The sequence below is a fragment of the Rhinoderma darwinii genome, chromosome 12, assembly GCF_050947455.1.
Source record: "Rhinoderma darwinii isolate aRhiDar2 chromosome 12, aRhiDar2.hap1, whole genome shotgun sequence".
NCBI lineage: Eukaryota > Metazoa > Chordata > Amphibia > Anura > Rhinodermatidae > Rhinoderma > Rhinoderma darwinii.
Window position 1 is genome coordinate 29,788,244 of NC_134698.1, and position 25,697 is coordinate 29,813,940.

The 25,697-nt window shown below is 43.9% G+C and overlaps 1 protein-coding gene across 4 annotated transcripts in view; it reads right to left on the bottom strand.

Annotated features, from left to right (window-relative positions):
* Nucleotides 1–25,697, bottom strand: part of INO80 (INO80 complex ATPase subunit) — a 324,729-nt gene that overhangs the window by 184,119 nt on the left and 114,913 nt on the right. For all 4 annotated transcript variants that reach the window (XM_075844867.1, XM_075844866.1, XM_075844865.1 and 1 more), the window contains exon 11: nucleotides 8,015–8,082. In XM_075844867.1, coding sequence (XP_075700982.1) covers nucleotides 8,015–8,082 — 68 coding nt within the window. The remainder of the gene's footprint in view (nucleotides 1–8,014; nucleotides 8,083–25,697) is intronic.

Consider the following 25,697-nt stretch of genomic DNA (forward strand, 5'->3'; position numbering starts at 1 on the left):
TCTAAAATATCCCTTCCTCTTCCTCTCATATGGGCATCTACTATGTCGTATAGAACTGAGCCTTTCAGGCTTCCGTAGTCCTTTAGCGTCACATCACTATGACAACCATGTATCCATGAAACATCATACACTACATAACTATTTAATTATATTTAGGGTTTTTAATTAATCTTTATGAATATAGTCCATTCCTAATATGCGCATTAGAAATTTGAATATATTACCAGCGATACATGTTAATTATTTTTATACCTTTTATATTAACAATATAGTGTTAGGTCTACATATACCGATATTATGTATTTTAATTGTGTTACTTCGCTCTTCCCTATAAAAAGTGTAAACCTATAATGTTTCTCCATTGGACCACATACTGAAGCGAATGTTTGACCTATAACTCTGACCCGGTAGTCGTTGTGACTGCCGACCATTTAGTCTGTTATAAAAGAGTATGTATCGTGAACTCATGCATCATTTGTACTTAACATGATGAAGGGGCCAGTTCGGCCTTGAAACGTGTCTTTTTTTATCTGTACAATTAAAACTTAGTTTGACTACGCCCTTCAATATTCAGTTTTTTCTCTAAATTTCTTCAGCAAACAAAGTAGACATATGGGATTTTTGAAATAGTAACTATTTTGTGAAGTATTACTATCGGTCTTACAAGCAGATACATTTAAATTAAGAAAAATGCAAATTTTTGCTAATTTTCTCTAAATTTTGGTGTTTTCACACATAAATATTAAATTGATCGACCAATTTTTTTTACGGACATAAAATACAATAGGTCACGAGAAAACAATCTCAGAATCACTTGGATACATAAAAGCATTCCAACGTTATTACCAAATAAAGTGACAAGTCAGACTTGAAAAAAATCGGCTTCGTCCTCAAGGCTAAAACAGGCTCAGTCCCGAAATGGTTAAGGGAATGGGCGGATTGCAGTACCAAGAAAGGTAATCAAACTTGGGGCTATTCAGTTTAAAAAAAAGACTGCTTAGGGGCGATCTAATTACAATGTACAAATATATAATTGGACAGAACAGAGATATTTCTAATGATCTTTTTACACCTAGGCCTGTAACTAGTACAAGGTGGCATCCTCTACGTCTAGAAGAGAAAAGGTTTCGCCATCATCACAGACGGGCATTCTTTACTGTGAGAGCAATGAGACTATGGAACTCTCTGCCACAGGATGTTGTGGTGGTTGATTCTTTGAACAAGTTAAAAAAGGGCCTTAATGCCTTTCATTGAATGATATAATATTACAGGTTATGAGTACTAGATTCTGGAGATTGGACGTAGATCCAGGGATTTATTCTGATTGCCATATTTGGAGTCTGGGAGAAACTTTTCCCCTAAGGAGACAATTGGCATCAACCTCACGGGGGTTTTGCCTTACTCTGGATCAACATGGTAGGATTATAGGTTGGACTTTATGGACCTTTATCTCTTTTCAACCTTAACTATGTAACTATGTAAGGAGTGCATGGACTGGGCTTAAATAAGACACTGCTAGTGCACTCCTCAGACCTACACTCCACCCCCACCAGTGAAGACCTGCACATCAGCCCCCACATGAAGAGAAGCTGGATACTACCAAAGCAGGCCTGCTGTACTCCCTCCAAAAGAGGCCCCAGCACCACCAACCATTGAAGCCACTAATAAGCTCTAAGCATAATTCCTAACCCTTCTCTACCCTGCCATAAATTCTCAAGCTGCTGCATCCCTCCCAGCAATAGCTTAACGCCTGCAGCTCCTTCACGCTGCATTTAACCCTATCCAACCATAACCCTGCACTACAGCAACCCTTTCCATCCTATAACCCTAGCCCTCAGCTCACATCCATATCTCAAACCTTATCCTATTACAACCCCCTTTGCCCTTTCTTTCCCTACAGCCCATTATTGTATTAACCCCTTAGTTACAGGGACAGTTAGAGCGAAGCGGGAGAGGGTCACAGAGGTAAGCGTGAGTGAGTGTATTGTATATTATGTGTGTATTTAGATACGTGGGTGGGCACTAGGATAGGTTTGTACTGGTACTGTTATATCTTGTTATATTGTACCACATATAGTGCTAGTATACTCATTTCATATTAATAGTCATATGTATTGAGGTATACTTCTACTGTACCGCGATTATATAAATTTTGTGTATACTGTGTTTATTATCGGAGTGTGATTTTTGTGCTGGTAATAAACCATTATTCACTTGTGTCGTGAATCACTGCTCACACACACACACACACACACACACACACACACACACACTTAGCTAATAAGGCAAACAGAAGGCAAAATACAAGGGAAAAATTAGGAGAGCTAAGCATAACCCTAGCGACCCTAATAAAAGGTGGTAGTAATAGTGGGGGACAATAGTCCAGTGAACCCCGTTAAATACTTGCCCTGTAACAGAAATCCATGGATTATTAATTGTATCATTAATTTAACCCATTATTATTTCAAAGCATCATGGCGCCAACAAACCAATTCAGCAAAATCCTTGTCCCAAAAGCTAAATGGTGCGCCTTCCCTTCTGAGCTCTGCCAAGTGTCCAAATAACAGTTTATGAGGGCATTGCCGTACTCGAGAGAAATTACTTTAAAAACGTTGGTCTTTTTTCTCCATTAGTCCTTGTGCAAATTGAAAATAGTCTTTAGAAATTTTCTTGAAAATTTAAGAAATTACTGCTAATCCTATAAGTCTTGTAACGTCCTAGAAAAATAAAAGAATGTTCAAAAACAATGCCAACATAAAGACATAAGGGAAATGATAACTAGTAACTATTTTGTGACTAGTAACTACTTTAGAAAAATGCTATTTTGCAAACTTTCTCTAAATTTTGGTATTTTTCACAAATAAGAATGAGTGTATCGACCTAATTTTACATCTGACAAAGCACAATGTGTCACGAAAAAATATTCTCAGAATCACTTGACTAGGTGAAAACAATCCAAAGTTATTACATAATGGAACATGTCAGATTTGAAAAATGAGGCTGTGTCAAAAGTGGCTGAAGCAGGAAGGGTTTAAAGGAGTACGCTGATTGTATGACCCAAGCACAGTGTTAAGAGTTTTAGAGGCTATTTTATATATATATTTTAAACAAAATATTCATAATGCTATATTAATACACATAAATTTATTGTATCCCTACATAAATACTGTATGGATGGACGTGCTTTAACCCCTTCAAGACACAGCCTGTTTTGGCCTTCAGGACACAGCCAATTTTTTCAAATCTGAAATGTTTCAATTTATGTGGTAATAACTTTGGAATGCTTTTACCTATCCAAGCGATTCTGAGATTCTTTTCTCGAGACACATTGGACTTTATGTTACTGGCAAAATTAGCTCGATACATTAAGTATTTAATTGTGAAAAACACCAAAATTTTGCGAAAAATTGCAAAAATTAGCATTTTTCTAAATTTATATGTATCTGCTTGTAAGACAGATTGTAATACCACACAAAATTGTTGCTAATTAACATCACCCATATGTCTACTTTAGATTGGCATCGTTTTTTGAACATCCTTTTATTTTTCTATGACATCACAAGGCTTAGAACTTTAGCAGCAATTTCTCACATTTTCAAGAAAATTTCAAAAGGCTATTTTTACAGGGGCCAGTTCAGTTGTGAAGTGGATTTTAGGGCCTTATATATTAGAAACCCTCGATAAGTCTCCCCATTTTAAAAACTTCACCCCTCAAAGTATTCAAAACAGCATTTAGAAAGTTTAACCCTTTAGATGTTCCACAGGAATTAAGGCAAAGTAGATGTGAAATTTTCAAATTTCTTTTATTTTTTGAAGAAATTCATTTTTCATCTATTTTTTTTGTAACGCAGAAAGTTTTACCAGAGAAACGCAACTCAATATCTATTGCCCAGATTCTGCACTTTTTAGAAATACCCCACATGTGGCCTTAGTGCACTTATTGACTGAAGCACAGGCCTCAGAAGCAAAGGAGCACCTAGAGGATTTTGGCGCCTCCTTTTTATTAGAAAATATTTTAGGCTCCATGTCGGGTCTGAAAGGCTCTTGCGGCACCAAAACAGTGGAAATCCCCCAAAAGTGACCCCATTTTGGAAACTATACCCCTTGAGGAAATTATCTAGGGGTATAGTGAGCATTTTGACCCCGCAGGTTTTTTGCAGAAATTATTGGAAGTAGCTAATTTTTTTCTTATTTCCACAAGGACTAAAAGGAGAAAATGCACCACTACTTTTGTAAAGCAATTTCTCCCGAGTAAAACAATACCCCGCATGTGGTCATAAACGGCTGTTTGGACACACGGCAGGGCTTAGAAGGGAAAGAGCGCCATTTGGCTTTTGGAGCTCAAATTTAGCAGGAATGGTTTGCGGAGACCACGTCGCATTTGCAAAGCCCCTAAGGGACCAAAACAGTGAAAACACCATAAAAGTGACTCCATTTAGGAAACTACACCCCTTTAAGAATCCATCTTGTTGTGAGCATTTTGAACCCACAGGGGTTTCATAGATTTTATTAGAATTGGGCAGTGAAGATAAAAAAAATCCTTTTTTTCCAAGACGACGTAGCTTTAGCCCAAAATCTTTCATTTTCCAACAAATAAAGGAATAAAAGAACCCCAACATTTGTAAAGCAACTTCTCTGGAGTACGGCAATACCCCATTTGTGGTCATAAACTGCTGTTTTGGCATACGGCAAGGATCAGAAGAGAAGGAGCGCCATTTGGCTTTTGGAGCACAGATTTTGATGGATTGGTTTCTTGACACCATGTCACTTTTGCAAAGCTCCTAAGGTACCAGTACAGTGGAAACTCTCCAAAAGTGACTCGATTCACAAAACTACACCCCTTGAGGAATTCATCTAGGGGTGTAGTGAGCATTTTGACCCCACAGGTGTTTCATAGATTTTATTAGAATTGGGCAGTGAAAATAAAAAAATTCCTTTTTCTTCAATAAGATGTAGTTTTAGCTGAAAATGTTTCATATTCTCAACAAATAAATGAAAAAAAGCACCCCAACACTTGTAAAGCAACTTCTCCTGTGTACGGCAATACCACATATGTGGTCATAAACTGCTGTTTGGGCACAGAGTAGGGCTCAGAAGGGAAGGAGCGCCATTTGGCTTTTGGAGTACAGATTTTGCTGGATTGGTTTCTGGTCGCTATGTTGCATTTGCAAAGTCCCTGTGGGACCAAAACAGTGGAAACCCCCCAGAAGTGACCCCATTTTGGAATCTACACCCCTCAAGGTATTCACCTAGGGGTGTAGTGAGCATATTAACCCCACAGGTGATTGGCAGAAATTGGTGTGCACTCGATGTTGCAGAGTGAAAATGGTTTTTCAATAGATATGCCAATATGTGGCGCCCAGCTTGTGCCACACACCCCAAAAATTGTTAAAAGGGTTCTCCCGGGTATGCCGATGCCATATATGTGGAATTAAACTGCTGTTTGGGCACACTGTAGGGTTCAGAAGGGAGGTAGCGCAATTTGTCTTTTGGAGCGTGGATTTTGCTTGTAGTAGTTTTGTTTTGAGTCTTACTGGTGTTTCCGTTTATAATGTGGGGGTACATGTAAGGCGGGCGGAGTATATAAGGGGGGTAGTCAGGTGGTATAGTGGGGTGAAAATAAATAAATATATAATTCATAGATGTGTGTTACGCTGTGACACAATCCTTTCTGCACAGGCCGGTGTCGCACTAATAAATGGTCTTTACTTATTCCCCTTTTGGTCCACACTCCGCACCTTTGCAGTTTGGGGAATTTTGCTGGGAAAGTGTTGTCCTGGTATAATACGGGCGCCCTCACTTCCAGCAGATATGTTTGGGCCCTCCCCTTCCTGGTTCCTTAATTTTAGGGGCCTTGATAATTCACCACTTGAAACAGAAGAAACTTTCCCCTCGGACCGGCACAACTGCATATTTTTATTTCCTGGCTTATTGGTGCCTTGACTAATTTTATTTTTTCATAGACGTAGTGGTATAAGGGCTGTTTTTTTTTGTGGGACGAGCTGTAGTTTTTATTGGTACCATTTTGGGGTACATGCGACTTTTTGATCACTATTTTTATACAGCGTTCACCACGCATTATAAATTACATGTTAGCTTTATTCTGCAGGTCAGTCCGATTCCGGTGATACCTAATTTATAGCACTTTTTTATGTTTTACAACTTTTTGCACAATAAAATAACTTTTGTAAAGAGAATGGATTTTTTGTCGCCAAGTTGTGAGAGCCATAACGGTTTTAAATTTTCCGTCGACGGAGCTGTATGAGGGCTTGTTTTTAGCGAGACGGGTTATAGTTTTTATAGGTACCATTTTTAGGTACATGCGAGCTTTTGATCACTTTTTATTTCAATTTTTGGAAGACAAAGTGACCAAAAAAATAGCAATTATGTCAGTATTTTTTAGTTATTTTTTTTACGGCGTTCACTGTGCGGAATAAATAACATAATATTTTTATAGTTCAGTTCGTTACGGTCGCAGCGATACCAAACATGTATGGCTTTATTATTTTTTTTAATAATAAATGACTTGATAAGGGAAAAAGGGCGATTGTGTTTTGTGTTATTTGAAACTTTTATTGTATTTTTTACAACTTTTATTTTTACACTTTTCTTTAGTCCCACTAGGGGACTTGAAGGTCCAACTGTTTGTTTGATGTTCTAATACATTGCACTACCTATGTAGTGCAATGTATTAGAACTGTCAGTTGTTCACTGACAGCAAGCCGATCAGGCTCCGCCACCGGGCGGGGCCTAATTGGCTAACGTAATGGCAGATAGGAAGCCATTGTTAGGCATCCTGTTGCCATAGTAACAGTCGCCAGCCTTGCCATCGTATGGCAGGGCTGCCGATTGCATACAAACCACTTTGATGCAGCGATTGCATTGAATCGCTGCATTGAAGGGGTTAATGGCAGGAATTGGAGCTAGCTCCGGTTCCTGCCGATAGATCGGGGTGTCCGCTGTAACATACAGCGGACACCCACTGCTGACGACGCCGGCTCAGCTTCTGAGCCGGAAGCTGAGACGGCGCCATCTTGCCGATGGTACCGGAAGCCTCCTGGGCCCCGCCGACGACGGGGCATAGGAGTATTCCGTTACTGGCAGACCGGGAGGTAAGTATTAGCCCTCCGATCGCCTTTGCAGCCACCGGCAACCCAGCGATCACGTTGCTGGGGTGCTGGTGGCTATAAACTCCTCACATGCTGCGATCTCTATTGAACGCAGCATGTGAGGGGTTAATCGGTCGGATCGGAGGCTAGCTCCGGTCCTGGCCGATACCTCAGGGTGCCAGCTGTAACATACAGCTGTCACCCGGCGGTGATGTCGCTGGCTCAGCTCCTTAGCCAGCTCCATCTGTTTCACGTACAGTTACGTGGAGATGCGGGAAAAGGCCATCTCCCATGACGTAACTGTACGTGAAATGGCGGGAAGGGGTTAATTGATGTAAATGGTTTATTTTGTTTCGCACAACTCAAACAAAATCAGCGCAAATACTACAAAATAAAACATGAAACTACTCACTTATAAACATTATGATTTATTTGGGACTCTTTACAATCGGCAGCAGGACAGGGAATGGCATAACATAATAAACTAACAGATCCTCACCCTCTGAAGTGCCCCCCAACTCCAGGGCTGATGTCCTGTTCTCCACTGCTCCGGTACATGACAGGTGCCATTCATCAGTCATGTGCCACTGCAGCCAATCGCTTGGCCTCAGCGGTGATGCTGCCATGAATGGCACGTGACCGCTGAGGCCAGCGATTGGCTGCAGGGTCTCGTGATCGATGAACAGCTGCAGGAGCTTCCGAGACCAGTGCAGCGGTGAACGGAACCTCATCACTGGATTGTGGGCCACTTTAGGGGGTATCTGATAGTTTTTTATGTTATGCCATCCCCTGCTGCCAATTTTTTTTAAAAAAGTTTGGGATTACCCCTTTAATAAAACAAAATAGCCAGCTATGAAACAAAAAGAAAAGGTAACTCAAAATACTCTATTGGGCATCAATCTTACCTGTGCCTGGTGAATCCTAAAAGCCTCTTCTGCATTTTTCAGAGCCTGGGACTTGAAATAGTCACTGTCTGAAATTAAAATAAAACAAAAATACATAGTATTGTAACATGATTACGTTTAAGCCTGCAAATCTTCAAGGATTTTATATTAAACCACCTTCGATGATATTGTACCATATCTGAATTTTTTGTATCATATTGGACTGCACAGTTAATAATTAAATGTAGATTGTTCTTAAAATGTGGATTTTTGTTACTTGCCATAAAACTCTTTTTTCGTCACGTTCAATGGGGGCCACATATGACCTTGAGTATAGCTGCTACCACTAGGAGCCTAACACTAAGAAGAAAAGTGTTAGCTCCTCCCACCAGATATACCTCTCATGCAGATACTGAGCTAAACTAAGTAGCCTAAAGAGAAAGAGGTCAAGTACACTCAAGATAGTGTGTAATAGAAAAAACTTTCTTTATTAACAGATAGAAAGACAAACAGTTAAAAATGAGTCATACAGTGTGAAAGGGCGTCAGCCCACACGGAATACATGAAAAGGTACTGATGATAATAATAAATAACAAGGACCCAGGGTTAAATGTTAATTCAGTGAACAGCTCAATACATGTAACATGTGTGTAAGGGATTAGATCAAGTGATTCTAATGTCTGTAGCACCATTAACTGGTATTGGTAATTATAAACAGTAAATATAGGTTAGTGTCATGTAGCAGTATAGCTGAGACTGATTTAAGAGCAGTACAACCCAGATCTGAATAACAATCCGGGTACGTGCCATTTCTCATTTACTCAATGCACATGGCTATTTTGTTATTCAGATCTGGGTTGTACTGCTCTTAAATCAGTCTCAGCTATACTGCTACATGACACTAACCTATATTTACTGGTTATAATTACCAATACCAGTTAAAGAGGCTCTGTCACCAGATTTTGCAACCCCTATCTGCTATGGCAGCAGATCGGCGCTGCAATGTAGATTACAGTAACGTTTTTATTTTTTTTTAAAACGAGCATTTTTGGCCAAGTTATGACCATTTTTGTAGTTATGCAAATGAGGCTTGCAAAAGTCCAAGTGGGTGTGTTTAAAAGTAAAAGTCCAAGTGGGCGTGTATTATGTGCGTACATCGGGGCGTTTTTAATACTTTTACTAGCTGGGCGTTCTGATGAGAAGTATCATCCACTTCTCTTCAGAACGCCCAGCTTCTGCCAGATCACGCTGTGACGTCACTCACAGTTCCTGCATCGTGTCAGACGAGCGAGGACACATCGGCACCAGAGGCTACAGTTGATTCTGCAGCAGCATCAGCGTTTGCAGGTAAGTAGCTACATCGACTTACCTGCTAACGCCGATGCTGCTGCAGAATAAACTGAAGCCTCTGGTGCCGATGTGTCCTCGCTCGTCTGACACGATGCAGGACCTGTGAGTGACGTCACAGCGTGATCTGGCAGAAGCTGGGCGTTCTGAAGAGAAGTGGATGATACTTCTCGTCAGAGCGCCCAGCTAGTAAAAGTATTAAAAACGCCCCGATGTACGCACATAATACACGCCCACTTGGACTTTTACTTTTAAACACACCCACTTGGACTTTTGCAAGCCTCATTTGCATAACTACAAAAATGGTCATAACTTGGCCAAAAATGCTCGTTTTTTAAAAATAAAAACCTTACTGTAATCTACATTGCAGCGCCTATCTGCTGCAATAGCAGATAGGGGTTGCAAAATCTGGTGACAGAGCCTCTTTAATGGTGCTACAGACATTAGAATCACTTGATCTAATCCCTTACACACATGTTACATGTATTGAGCTGTTCACTGAATTAACATTTAACCCTGGGTCCTTGTTATTTATTATTATCATCAGTACCTTTTCATGTATTCTGTGTGGGCTGACGCCCTTTCACACTGTATGACTCATTTTTAACTGTCTTTCTATCTGTTAATAAAGAACGTTTTTTCTATTACACACTATCTTGAGTGTACTTGACCTCTTTCTCTTTAGGCTTCTTAGTATACATTCATGGTCAGAGTACCAGGTCATGTTGGGTTTACATGTATGTTCTTCCTACTCTATAATCTTGGTTATTTATGTAATTTTGACGGTTACCGGTATTTACCAATATATATATTTATAGTATCTCTTCTGATGTGGAGTGCATACGTTTGCTGCATGTGTACAATTTGGTTTTCTACTGAGCTAAACTAGTATAGTACATCGGCAGTAGGAGAAGCCAGAACAAAACCGTAAACGTGAAATAAATAACCAATCAATATGGATAAACCACATAACCATGTGAAAAGACAGTAAATACCCCCTCATCCAGAAAAAAAAGCCAAAAAGAACCAATGCGGTCAGATAAACGCCGCCTGCAGAACTCTGTGACCAAGAGAGGCGTCAGAGGATACAGAAGTATGCACCATGTAGAACTTCTAAAAAGAAGACCACGTTGTTGCTCACTTGCATAGCGGAAGCTCTGTTCTGAACCGATGACGAGGTACCAACCACTCAAGTGGAATGAGCCGTTACTTTAAAGGGAGGCTCTTTTCCTTTTAGTCAATATGTCTCCAGCAAACTATGGTAAGGTTGGATGCCACCAGACCTGGTCTGAAACCTTTCAGGACCACAAAGTTAAAACAGCAAAAATAAGAGGTTTGCAAAAGAAATTCGCATCCAACCGCATCCAACTTGGATCAAGCCCATTCCCGAGGATGGGAGGGGGAGTGGCAAGAGGAAGGGAGGACAGTATCATTAAGATGAAATGCAGATACTACCTTCGTCAGAAAAGGAGGGACTGGGCGGAGCAACACATTGTCTTGATGGATCACCATAAAGGGAGATTTGCAGGACAGGGCCGCCAAGTCACAGGCTCAAATGGAGACGCCTGCATGGCCTTTAGGACTAGGTTAAGATCCCAAGGAGCCATAGATTGAAGATGGGGAGGGCAGCATGCTTCACCCCTTGCAGAAAGTGCAGGTGTCCAACTTAGAAGCCAAGGGAAACTGAAAAGGGATGGATAGGCAGAAGACACGACCATTGAGATTGCAGAGTTCTAGGCCGACTTAAAGGAAAGAGAGCAAACGAGTGAGTGAGTGAGTGAGTGAGTGAGTGAGTGAGTGAGTGAGACACAGACAGAGAGAGAGATCAAATAAAATGAAAATCTCTCTCATCACACCAACGGAAAAAAACAATCCAAGTCCTGAAGTAAATCCTGGCGGAAGAGGGCTAACTAGCTTGGGGCAGTTAAACAAAGAGTAGGTAAACTCGTGTTAAAGAGTGGACCCAGAGAGAAGGTATTCCCCTAGGGAAAGATGACAGGGAGCACTTGTCAATTGCCTAACCAGGTCGGCGTACCATGCCTGACAAGGTGAATCTGGAGCAATGAGGATCACTGGGTTGTCGCCCCCGCCTTAATCTTCTTACAGCTGCAAGGAAGAAGCATAAGCTGAGGGAATATGTATGGGAACTCGAACTGGTGCCATGAAATGTCGAGTGCATCTACCTCCCAGTGGCATGGGATCCTGAGTTCAGGACACGAATGCAGACAGTTTGTTGTTAAGTCTAAAAGCCATTAGGTCCACATCCAGAAGACCCCACCTGGAGCGGATTTCACTGAATACCTCTGGATGAAGGGTCCATTCTTCTGGGTCAATCGGTTCGCGATTGCAAAAGTGGGCAATCAAGTTGTCCACTTCTGGTATTTGACCACCCAGAGCGCTGAAATGCGTGTCAGGATTCTTGTTATTTCCAAGATTGCCGTGCCACTACAATTCCCGCTCTGATGGTTGAGGTAGTGCTGTCACATTGTGTGTTTGCACCCAGACTAATTGACTCATCTGTGGATGGTACAGTGGTGGAGAGGCAGAAGTCAGTCCTGAAGCTCCAGGATATTGATTGGGAGAGAGGACTCCAGCTAAGGCCACACACCCAGAATTATGTGGTACTGAAGGATCCCTCCCCAGCCGAGCAGACTGGCATCCATCATCAGAGCCAGCCAGTATAGAGGCAGGATAGCGCGACCTAGAGTCAGTTTAATGGTAGATAAGCCACCAGTGGGGACAAACAAATCAGGTGAAATAGTTGAGGCAGGTATCTCCCGTCAGCTCTGCCATCATCTGTCTCCTCCTCCCAATAGAGAGAAACGAAAAGGATGGGGGACATTGGCAAAGACAGACGCCAGAAAGTATCCATCATGTCACGGACCCGAGACCAGAAGAGCTGAACTATGCCATAGACCATGTAATAGGCCCGTCCTACTATTATGGCATTTAGGACAGGCCAGTAGTCGATCAGGCATTGCTGGACTAGGTGGTAGGTTAAAACCGAAAATTGCTCTGTGCATTATACGAAATAGAGTATCTCTCCATACCTCCCTCACCACATGTTTATGAACTGAACCCCATCCTATCAAGATTTTATCCCTAAGATCACTATCTCCAAGTTGTTCTTCCCATTTTGTAAAAAATTGTTCAGGCGGAACCACAATCAAGCTATCCCTAATATTGCAGTATATGTGAGAGACAGACCACATTCTACGATTTTGAAAAATAATCTTGTCCATATCATTTGGGATCACTTCTAGGCTAACATTGTGCAGAGCATTCACAAAGAAATGTCAGACCTGAGCATATTGTATATATTAAAAAGGCGTCCGTCCATATTTATCTATCAGCTCTTTCCCAGTAAGCCATCTCGGATCCGTGCCATGAAGCAGATGTTCCATTCTAAGAATACCTTTCGATCTCCATTCTGCAAAAAGACTATTGTCTTTGCCCTGAATAAATTCCGGATGGTTCCATAGGTGAAGATACTTGGAAATTCCAAAGGAGAGACCATAGCTCCATCTCATGGCCCTCCAGGCCATTATAGTATCCCTGCATATAAAAGATTGCTTTATGAACTTAGGCAGGGCTGAGACGGAGGAATGTAGAAGTGTGCAGAGGTCCCATGGGGCGCAAAATAGCATGATCAGAATGGTAACTCGTCTGCTTAACCCAATCTATAACATGCCGTGCCAAGCAAGCCAAATTGTAACCCTGTATATTAGGTAAATTAATACCACCTCGCTCCCTGGTGGCCATAAGTTTGTCTATACGTATACGAGGCTTCCTAACCCTCCAAAGAAAGTGACCAAAAGCCGTATTTAACCTCAAAATGTAAATATGTTTCAAAAGAAGGGGTAGTGTATGTAACGGGTATAGTAACTTAGAAAAACGCATCATCTTAAGAAGGTGATTTCTTCCCAACAAAGAGAGTGGTAAAACCATGCCACCGTTTCAAGTCATGCAAAACTTTTGTAAATAAAAGGTGTATAGTTTAAGCGATATATGAAGTCTGAGGTGCGCCCAATGTGGATAACCAGGTATTTTATGGATCGTTTGGCTACAGGGATATTGTGGAGGTGGGTGGGTAGCTAGCTAGTCCCTCCCGAGGTGTCTTGGTACCCAAAAAAAGGGCCTCACACTTAGAAACATTCAATTTAAAGCCCGAGAAAAGACCAAATTTCATAAGAGCAGCTAACACCTTAGGCAAACCGGCACTCTGATTAGACATAAATAATATAACATCATCTGCGAAGAGGGCTAACCTTAATGTGTCGCTACGAATCGGAATAGCTTGTAAAGGTCTGGTTCATGTCCAGAGTACGGGCTAAGGGCTCTAAGGCCAAATCAAATAATAAGGGGGACAGCGGGCATCCCGGTCTTGTCCCTTTCAGCAAAGGAAAAGGAGGGGAAACAAAACCAGGCGTATGTACACAGACCTGTGGTTGCATATAAAGAGCCCTGAGGAAATGTCTAAAAGCACCCTGAAAACCTATGTCATCTAACACCTGTCCTAACCACCCCCAGCGCAAATGGTCAAAAGCTTTCTCGGCATCTAAAGCAATCAGGTCAGGCATCTCTTCCCCTAGGCCATCTACCACCATATCCAACGCCAGGGCAACCCTACGGAGATTAGTCACAGCCGAGCGTCCCCGCACAAAACCTACCTGCGACAGGCCGATCAATGAGGGCAAGATCAGGGCCAGGCGATTTGCCATAAGTTTAGCCAAGATTTTGAGATCCTTGTCGATCAGTGAGAACGGTCGATAAGAGGGACTCTCAACATCTCGACCCTCCTTGGTATTAGTTTGATGTAGGCGAAGTTAGTTCGGAACGTCTGATCCCGTCCTGACAAAACCTTAGTAAACAGGCTAACTAATATAGGAGTCACTTGTGTAGTAATTACCTTATAAAATTCGCCTGGATAACCATCGGGGCCTGGGGATTTACCGGATGGCAGGCCAGAATTACGCTTTGCACCTCTTCTGTCGTTATTGGTGCGTTAAAGCAGTGAGCTGTTCCTCAGAAACCTGAGGTAAGGAAATATTTAGCAGAAAAGCTAAACCCTCAGGCAACTCAGCTGGATCATCCTGATACAAAGAAGTCTAATAAATCTCCCAGCAATGCATTAATGGACCTTGGGTTGTCCTTTATGTCACCCCCAGGGGATCTCAGTGGTTGAATACAATGAAAAGGTCTCTTCCCTCTCGCCAAATTCGCTAGCAGTCTACCGGGTTTATCACCAAATCGTCCATAGAGAACTTCCTGTTGGGTCCTAATAAAGTCCTCGCGTCGCTCAGCCCACACATCAAAGTCTCTCTTAGAAATTAGCGAACGTCTAGTAGAACATAGTCTATACGTGACCAGGAAGAGTGTGGGTGTAAAGGATCTGCCAGGCACTGCGGGGTTAACTCCCAGAACTCATCAGTCAGCACCTGAGAATACATCCCTGAGACTGACTCCTGCTTCCACCATTCAGGCTGGCAGGCTTAGGAGTGGGAGAGCCTATCGTAACCTGGCCAGACTCAGCTAGCTCCCGCCCTCGGTCTATTTAACCCTGCACTTCCTGTCCCTCGGTGCTTGTTATTGCTTTTGTTTCCTTCCCTGTGGTTCCTGGCCCAGCTACAGCTCCTGCTATTTTTGATCCTGCTCCATACCGACCCTGGCTTACCGACTACTCTTCTGCTTTTCGTTTTGTACCTCGCACACTCCTGGCTTGACTCGGCTCGTTCACCACTCTGGTTGCTCACGGTGTTGCCGTGGGCAACGGCCCCTTTTCCTTGCTTGTGTTCCTTGTATGTTTGTCGTGTTTGTCGTGCACTTACTGAGCGCAGGGACCGCCGCCCAGTTGTACCCCGTCGCCTAGGGCGGGTCGTTGCAAGTAGGCAGGGACAGAGTGGCGGGTAGATTAGGGCTCACTTGTCCGTCTCCCTACCCCCTGCCGTTACATAATAACAAGCCCATACCTAGTCTACCCCTGGTCCCTGACACCACTATGGATCCCCGTGAGACCCTGGCTCAGCAAATGCAGGGTCTCTCCCTACAGGTCCAGGCCCTGGCTCAGAGGGTCAACCAGCCTGATGCTACCCTGGTAGTTCCCCGCACCGCACCTCTTGAACCCCACCTCAAGTTGCCCGACCGGTTCTCAGGGGACCGGAGGACTTTTCTCTCCTTTCGGGAGAGTTGTAGGCTTTACTTTCGTTTAAAGCCTCATTCCTCAGGTTCTGAGAGCCAGCGGGTGGGTATAATTATGTCCCGGCTCCAGGAAGGGCCCCAAGAGTGGGCCTTCTCCTTGGCTCCTGACGCCCCTGAACTTTCCTCCGTTGATTGTTTCTTTTCTGCTCTCGGACTTATTTATGACGAGACTGACAGGACTGCCTTTGCCGAGAGTCAGCTGGTGACCTTAAGTCAGGGTAAGAGACCTGTTGAGGAGTATTGCTCTGACTTTCGGAAGTGGTGCGTAGCTTCTCGGTGGAATGACCCTGCCTTAAGGTGCCAGTTTAGGTTGGGTCTGTCGAATGCCCTGAAAGACCTGCTAGTTAGCTATCCCTCTTCTGACTCCCTAGACCAGGTTATGGCTTTAGCGATACGACTTGACCGACGTCTCAGGGAACGACAACGTGAACGTATGTGTTTTCTCCTCCGACTCCCCCATGATGCCTCCCGAAGCTCCGTTGCTTCGTTCCTCCCCGAAAGATTCAGAGATACCTATGCAACTCGGGGCCTCCGTGTCCCCCCAACAACGTAGAGAATTCCGCAGGAAGAATGGTCTCTGCTTCTACTGTGGGGACGACAAGCATCAAGTGAACAACTGTCCTAAGCGTAAGGTTGCAGCCAGAGAACTTCCGCGTCTAAGTGATCATCGGGGAGGTCACTTGGGCGCACAGGTATTTCCCGTAAATATGAAACGTACTAAGATCTTGCTTCCCTTTCAGGTCTCTTTTGGTGGTAGGTCTGCTACCGGCAGTGCTTTCGTGGATTCAGGGTCCTCTACTAATATTATGTCTGTGGAATTTGCTATGTCTCTTGCTATGCCTCTTATTGATTTGCCTAAACCTGTCCCGGTAGTGGGTATCGACGCCACTCCTCTTGCTAATGGTTATTTTACACAGCATACCCCTGTTTTTGAACTCCTTGTTGGCTCCATGCATTTGGAGCAATGCTCTGTACTGTTGATGCAGGGATTATCGTACGATTTGGTGCTAGGTCTTCCCTGGTTGCAGTTGCATAATCCTACGTTTGACTGGAATACTGGGGAGCTAACCAAATGGGGTAATGAATGTTGTACGTCATGTTTTTCTGTTAATTCTATTTCTCCCCCTAAGGAGGCGAATACGCTACCCGAGTTTGTTCAGGACTTCGCTGATGTTTTCTCTAGGGAGGCCTCCGAAGTGTTACCTCCTCATAGAGAATACGATTGCGCCATCGAATTGGTACCAGGAGCTAAGCTTCCTAAGGGTAGGATATTTAATCTTTCTTGTCCCGAACGTGAAGCTATGAGAGTGTATATCCAGGAATCCCTGGCCAAGGGTTACATTCGTCCCTCTTCTTCTCCGGTAGGTGCTGGCTTCTTCTTCGTGGGGAAGAAGGATGGTGGTCTTAGGCCATGCATTGACTACCGTAGCCTGAATAAGGTCACGGTAAGGAACCAGTATCCCCTTCCTTTGATTCCTGATCTCTTTAATCAGGTTCAGGGGGCCCAATGGTTTTCTAAATTGGATCTACGGGGGGCGTATAACCTTATTCGCATCAAAGAGGGGGATGAGTGGAAGACTGCGTTTAACACGCCCGAAGGCCATTTCGAATACCTCGTCATGCCCTTTGGGTTGTGTAATGCCCCTGCGGTCTTCCAGAATTTCATAAATGAGATTTTGAGAAATTACCTGGGGATTTTTCTGGTAGTGTACCTTGATGACATACTGGTGTTTTCCAAGGACTGGTCCTCCCACGTGGAGCATGTCAGGAAGGTGCTCCAGGTCCTTCGGGAAAATAAACTGTTTGCCAAAACCGAAAAATGTGTGTTTGGGGTACAGGAGATTCCATTTTTGGGTCAAATCCTCACTCCTCATGAATTCCGCATGGACCCAGCCAAGGTTCAGGCTGTGGCGGAATGGGTCCAACCTGCCTCCCTGAAGGCGTTACAGTGTTTTTTGGGGTTTGCTAATTATTACAGGAGATTTATTGCTAACTTCTCGGTCATCGCTAAGCCCCTTACGGACCTCACTCGCAAAGGTGCTGATCTCCTCCACTGGCCTCCTGAGGCTGTCCAGGCTTTTGAGGTCCTTAAGAAGTGCTTTGTCTCGGCCCCGGTGCTGGTTCAGCCCAACCAAATGGAGCCATTTATCGTGGAAGTTGACGCATCTGAGGTGGGAGTGGGGGCTGTCTTGTCCCAGGGTACCAGGTCCTTCACCCATCTCCGCCCCTGTGCCTACTTCTCCCGGAAGTTTTCGCCAACTGAAAGTAACTATGATATTGGCAACCGCGAACTCTTAGCCATTAAATGGGCATTTGAAGAGTGGCGCCACTTCCTGGAGGGAGCTAGGCACCAGGTAACGGTCCTTACCGACCACAAGAATCTGGTGTTCCTAGAATCTGCCCGGAGGCTTAACCCGAGACAAGCTCGATGGGCGTTATTTTTTACCAGATTCAATTTTTTGGTTACCTATAGGGCTGGGTCTAAAAATATTAAGGCTGATGCACTGTCGCGTAGCTTCATGGCCAGCCCTCCTTCGGAGGAAGATCCTGCTTGTATTTTGCCTCCAGGTATAATCATTTCCTCGATCGATTCTGATTTAGTCTCTGAAATTGCTGCTGATCAAGGTGCAGCTCCCGGGAACCTTCCTGAGAACAAGCTGTTTGTTCCCCTGCAATTCCGGCTAAGGGTACTTAGGGAAAATCATGACTCCGCACTTTCTGGCCATCCAGGCATCCTGGGTACCAAACACCTCATTACCAGAAATTATTGGTGGCCTGGGTTGCCTAAAGACGTTAAGGCCTACGTCGCCGCTTGTGAGGTTTGTGCTAGGTCCAAGACTCCCAGGTCCCGACCAGCGGGCTTACTGCGTTCGTTGCCCATTCCCCAGAGACCTTGGACACATATCTCCATGGATTTTATCACCGATTTGCCTCCATCCCAAGGCAAGTCGGTGGTGTGGGTGGTGGTGGACCGCTTCAGTAAGATGTGCCACTTTGTGCCCCTCAAGAAACTACCCAACGCCAAAACGTTGGCTACCTTGTTTGTCAAACACATCCTGCGTCTCCATGGGGTCCCTGTCAATATCGTTTCGGACAGAGGGGTACAATTTGTTTCATTGTTTTGGAGAGCCTTCTGTATGAAGTTGGGGATTGATCTGTCCTTCTCCTCTGCCTTCCATCCTGAAACCAATGGCCAAACGGAGAGGACTAATCAGTCTCTAGAACAATACTTAAGGTGTTTTGTCTCTGACTGTCAATTTGATTGGGTCTCTTTCATTCCCCTCGCCGAATTTTCCCTTAATAACCGGGTCAGTAACTCGTCTGGGGTCTCTCCTTTTTTTTGTAATTTTGGGTTTAATCCACGGTTCTCCTCCGTTTCACCTGGTAGTTCCAACAATCCTGAGGTAGAGGTCGTTCATCGGGAACTGTGCACAGTCTGGGCCCAGGTTCAGAAAAACCTAGAGGTGTCCCAGAGCGTACAAAAAACTCAGGCTGATAAAAAACGTTCTGCTAACCCCCTGTTTATGGTTGGGGATCTGGTGTGGTTGTCGTCTAGGAACTTGCGTCTCAAGGTTCCGTCCAAGAAGTTTGCTCCCCGGTTTATTGGGCCGTATAAGGTCATTGAGGTCCTCAATCCTGTCTCCTTCCGGCTGGAGTTACCCCCGTCTTTTCGGATACACGACGTGTTTCATGCCTCCCTCCTCAAACGCTGCTCCCCGTCCTTGGCTCCCTCGAGGAGACCTCCTGTTCCCATCCTCACCCCGGAGGGGGTGGAATTCGAGGTGGCCAGGATTGTGGACAGCAAGATGGTCCAAGGCTCCCTCCAGTACCTGGTCCATTGGAGAGGATACGGGCCCGAGGAGAGGTCTTGGGTCCCCGCCCTGGATGTTCACGCTGGGGTATTGGTCAGGAGGTTCCACCTGCGTTTCCCCAGTAAGCCAGGTCCACTTAGAAAGGGTCCGGTGGCCCCTCATAAAAGGGGGGGTACTGTAAAGGATCTGCCAGGCACTGCGGGGTTAACTCCCAGAACTAATCAGTCAGCACCTGAGAATACATCCCTGAGACTGACTCCTGCTTCCACCATTCAGGCTGGCAGGCTTAGGAGTGGGAGAGCCTATCGTAACCTGGCCAGACTCAGCTAGCTCCCGCCCTCGGTCTATTTAACCCTGCACTTCCTGTCCCTCGGTGCTTGTTATTGCTTTTGTTTCCTTCCCTGTGGTTCCTGGCCCAGCTACAGCTCCTGCTATTTTTGATCCTGCTCCATACCGACCCTGGCTTACCGACTACTCTTCTGCTTTTCGTTTTGTACCTCGCACACTCCTGGCTTGACTCGGCTCGTTCACCACTCTGGTTGCTCACGGTGTTGCCGTGGGCAACGGCCCCTTTTCCTTGCTTGTGTTCCTTGTATGTTTGTCGTGTTTGTCGTGCACTTACTGAGCGCAGGGACCGCCGCCCAGTTGTACCCCGTCGCCTAGGGCGGGTCGTTGCAAGTAGGCAGGGACAGAGTGGCGGGTAGATTAGGGCTCACTTGTCCGTCTCCCTACCCCCTGCCGTTACAGTGGGTGGTAGAAATGAGTGCACTCCCGGTCGCCAGGATGAACATGTCCTCCCCCCATCAGTCAAAAAAGCGACCGACAGGAGGTCGGCCAATTGGGATCTTGAGTCAGTGGCTGGAATATTTACACCCGGTCTCAACGATCGATCCTAATATTGCAAAACTACCCCATTGAAATCATCCCCCACAAGTATATCAGGAAACGAGTCATATAACAAAGTATCAAGAAGCTTATCATAGAAAGACTGTTGTGAACTATTCAGGGCATACATATTATACAGGCTAAGCATACCCTGCGGGCTGCTTGACCTAAGATGTATTATTCGTCCCTCATCATCTGTTTCATCATCAGTAATCGTGTGGGGAAAGGCTTTACGAATCAATACAAGCACCCCTGCTTTCCTCTCTACTGCAGGAGAGCCATGTACTTCCCCCACCCAAAGTTTATGCATACGAGGGAAATAGTCTTTGAGGAGATGGGTCTCCTGCAGCAAAGCAATATCTACCTGGAGTCTTTTCAGGTGGTGCAAGACCACCATGCGTTTTGCCGGGGATCGAAGCTCCTTAACATTCCAAGTGACGATTCTCATGTCACAGAAGCACTATAAGTATGATTAAATGAATAGATCAAATGCCCGTGGGCACGTATCTCTAACAAAGGATCGAATCTATAATATCCAAGCATGACTTCCCGGGAGAGCATTCACAAACAGAAAAGGAAATAGTAGTCCTCAATGTGCAGTGGTGCATTAAGAAGCACAGCGTAAAAAATGAAACCGTGAATAACAAAAGATAACTGTACAAAAAAAAATATAGGACTTCCATAAACCTGGTACTCAATGCTACACATCATAGCCCCTCCATATTGAATAGCTAAGGATGGGAGGAACGGCCAGGAGGTATTCCCCCAATTAGCGTAATGGGAAAATTATCCCATTCCCTTCCCTTCCCCACCTATATGGCCAATACTGAAACTTTTACAAACCATCCCGGATAAATGAAAGTATTTAAAATAAGACCAATCTCACTCAATTACAGTCCTCAATCTGGTGGCTGCGTTCCTCCCTGGCGCCATCTACGCGTGGTACGCTATGATTTCTGTTTCGACGTTGACCATGCGGAGTAGGTTGGAGAGGAAGGGCCACTTAGCCAGCGAGGGCGGCCGCCATTTAGGAGTAGAGGCTGGTGGTCTGGAGTCAGAAGTCGAAGGTGCGGTAAGTGAAGACTGAGGCGAAGAAACAGTCTGCTGCCGCCGGGTCTCTAAAGGTCTGAAAAGTCCCATCCGCATGTTTAATCCTGAGAATGGCAGGGTACATGAGCTGGAAGCGAATGTTCTTACGAAACAGCAATGAGCACGTGGCACTAAATACCAACGTTGTCTCGGAACAGCTGGTGAATAGTCCCCGAAAATAAGAATACGTGCTCCCTGAAATGTGAGTGGGTCTTTCTGATTACGGTAAGCACGGAGGATGTATTCTTTATCAGTAAAATCCATTATCACTTGGCGGGGGCGATCAGTTTTCCCAGCCTGGGAATCAGGTGTAGTCGGTTTAGGCTGGCCCACTCTGTGTGCGCGTTCCACCCACTTGATCCCTTGTAAGCCCAAGGCCCGCGGCAGGTCGTATTCGCAGTTTCCTCAGAGCTTTTACCGGTATTGTCTCCGCCAGGCCTATCAATCTCAAATTATTCCGGCGAGACCGGTTTTCAAGATCTTCAATCCGCTCATATAGCTGAGGAACTGTCTGATGCAAGCCGCTAGTTTGCGACACAACCGCCACCAGTTCATCTTCAGTGTTAGAAATCCTCTATTCCGCCTCCCTTAAGCGTCCCTCTTGTTGAGATATGGTCTCTTGCAAGCGATTTAGTGTGGACTGCACCGTCGTTACTAGGGTGCTGGAGAGATCCCGAGCAATGAGGTCGGCCACCATTTTGGCCAGTAGCTTATAGTCCAAAGAGTCTTGTAAAGTAAGAGTGTTGGGAGGAAAGCGGAGATGGCATATCTCCAGGGCGGGCGTCTGCCTGTCGACCGTCTAGCGGCGCCATCTTGGCCGGCTGTTCCTCTATCACGTCCTAACCCATGTCCTTAATGTCTGTTTTTTTGCTGCTCCTTAGCAAGTAAAGCTCTATATAAGTAGCGCCAGATAGTGGGTAAATTCTCTCCACCAGAGCTGAAGATGTTGGTAATTGGAGGCAACTTTGTAAGGTCTGGAGGAGCGGGAGCGATGTCACACACGTCTTCACATACCAGTGCCGGAACCGGAAGTCCTACAACTTATTTTATAAAAGATGTGAGAGTTTTATAGGCAAAATTTTTAATTCCAAAGAAAGTGATATTATGAAAGAATTTGTGTATATACCAAAGACCTAATGAGAAATAATTTTAGAGGATAGATAAGATTGGTTAGCATGCTCTGATGATGCTCGTGGGTGGGAGGGGGGTTGTTTTTGTTCTATGGAAAAAATTAATTGTATGAATTTATGGTAAAAAAAAAAAAAAAAAAAAAAAATGAAAGATTTTTTTTTAAAAAACAAACCTCTTGCCACCACTGGCCGCAGAAAGACAAACGGCTACCAAAGTGGCTAGAACCTGTAAAGGGGAGAATCGTTAAATATCTCTTTAGATACTGTGTTTGCTACAGAAAGAGCTGCATCACTAATGTATTTTCCTGCATGTGAGATCTGATAGGAAATTTCAGATAATTCCTTAGTGGGGCTGTCTGAAAGAATGCCATGGTGGAATTGTTTGCCCGACTCGGCACCCTTGAAGTAGGATTTGGCAAAGGATTCCATTGTCCCATCACATTAATCCTGGAATGAAAACTTCAGCCATAGGAAGGGTGATGTACCTGGCGAGAGACTGAAGGGTCGACGGTCGGTGAAGAGAAGCATTTGTTCATAGACTCAGCTAGGAAAAATACATAGCATTCATGCCTTTTGGTTTAGCAAAGCGCCTTGCCAGAAAATTCACCACTTTTGTGAGACCTTCCTCAAGTTTGGAATTGGTGGGGAGAATTTGAGAAGGCCTAGGCCGTCTGAAAGAAAACTCTTAGGAGAAGGAGAGTCCCTCATCCTAAATATTCAGAAAATCCTTAACTGCTAATATAAGGCTGTCAACCATAGAAGAGAGTTTAGATGACTGCTCTTCATTCATAGGAACGTCTGAGTGTTTCTCAAGAGGAGGCGGACGAAGCCTGGGACGCAGAGATATTGGAACAGGCTAGACCTGGCCGTTTACTGGGCCTGCCGCGCATCAGGGTCTGCAGAAGGATTTTGAGCAACTTGAGGGGCCTGGCTAAGTTTGTAGTGACAACTAGCTTAATATGTCCACTATAGATCTCTAGAAATTTGAAGAGAGGTTTGTCCATTACCACTTTTGTCACAAGAACTAGAAAAAACAGTCACAACAAACAGGGATAACACCATACCTAAAAAGTCTACCCAAGCCAGGCTACCATTGGTCCCTATCCTATAGTTCCAAAATTACAACAAACTATTCGTAAATACTGGCCGGCATTACATACCGCTTACCCTCAGATTGAGGCTTTTTCAAACCCGGTGATGATGTGCTCAAGAAGATCCCCCAACATTCGTGATTGCCTCAATTGAGCTGATGTTGGTAGCTTCACTAGAACATCTAGACAAAGTTTTTTTTTAAAAACAAAGCGTAATGGCACATACCCATGCCTACATTGCTCATGTTGCTCTTACATCAAGGGCGACCCTTCTGTGCACTATATTACCGGTACTTTATGGTATGGTCCTGAAGGATATACCCCTCCCCCTCCCTTCTAAGTTGTCTTATATGCGATGTATATGCAGTTTTATTCTATTCTGAGATATCATGTTCACTGGCTGCAATATATAGTGCCTTAGATTCTCCCTTTGTTTATTTTATTATACTTAACTTTTATTTTTCTTTATAATCCTATGATCCACAAGTATGTTTCTGGACATGCATGTATATTTTTCAATTGTACATTCATACACATATATATATATATATATATTATTTACTCAAATAATGAACATATTTTACTTCATGTAACTGAGCAAATTCCTTCTCGGGTCGCTATCTTTTTACTACACGACTTTCCGTGGTGACGACATCCGCCAAAATCGTTGAGAAAATACTTAACCATGCTCTAATCATCTATAAATTATATACTAGCTATTTATCATCCTTATTATATTTTTGTATTCCCATATACATTTACCCCGGATCTCTATACCTACATTAATATTTTGGAAATGTTATACCCATAGCGTTGTATGTGATGACTGTACAGAATGTATATTATACACTTGTTCTTTTGTTTTCTCACAGCGATTTTAAACGTCCATTTAAAATCGCTTATTTAAAAAAAAAAAAAAACACAGCAATAATTGGAATAAAGCATTTTTGAAAAATCAACGTTCAGTGCGTTCTTAGAGTGCTCAATGTTTTTCGATGGACTTATATTGTGGGTTTCCAAACCCGAACCTTTACAGCACCACCACATCTTACTCTGCATTGCATCCTTACATATTTCTTGCCCTCAAATAACAGACGACGATATTCAGAGGCTTATGGAATCTCTTAATCTCCCTAATTTGACCTTTCCCTTAATTGTCCTATAACAGATGCGGAAATTTCTATTAAAATGAAAGGACTCCCCTGGCCCTGATGGGTTAACGAACGAATACTATAGGTCCTTTCAACATATTCTTGTATAGCACTTACGATGAACCTACCATAATGCAATGCTTACAGGAAAATTCCCCAAAGAAAACCAATCAGCTTTAATAGTCACCTTGCCCAAACCGGGAAAAAGTCCAGACAACCCCCAGAACTTCCGCCCTATTTCTCTGCTAAATGCAGACTCGAAGATATAGGACAAACTTTTAGCTTCCAGATTAGCCCCACTCTTACCCAATCTTGTTAAGGAAGACCAGGTTGGATTCATAAAAGGTCGAAAAGCTACAGAAAATATTAGAGTACTAAATATCATGCATTATATAACTTCTCACAATATACTGGCAATTTTACTTTCACTCAACGCTGAAAAGGCTTTTGACCGCATTAACTGGACATACGCCTTTTCTGTGTTAAAGCGAATGGGTTTTTCAGGACACATACTTACAGCTATTCAAGCCTTATATTCCAATCCCTCTGCCTGTGTGTTTACTTCTTTATCTGATGAGTTTTCCATCACTAATGGAACTCGTCAAGGGTGTCCATTATCTCCTCTAATTTTTGTTTTATCTGTAGAACCACTTGAACAAGCTATACTGGAGGATATCTCTATACAGGGCATAACAATTGGAGACCGTACCAATGTTTCATTATACACAGACGATGTGATACCTTCAGAGAACCTGAATTATCATTAGAAAAAACCCTTGATATTATTAACGATTTTGGTGCTCTCTCAGGCTATAAACTCTACACACAAAAACCGCAGGTACTTCCTATAAATATACCCCCTGATCAACTTCCTCTTTTGAAACATAGATTCCCTCTAGATTGGCAAGTAGAGGGTATACAATACTTAGGCCTCACTTTAACGGTCTTACACAAACAACTCTATAAGAATAATTATGAACCACTCCTAGCTGATATATCTA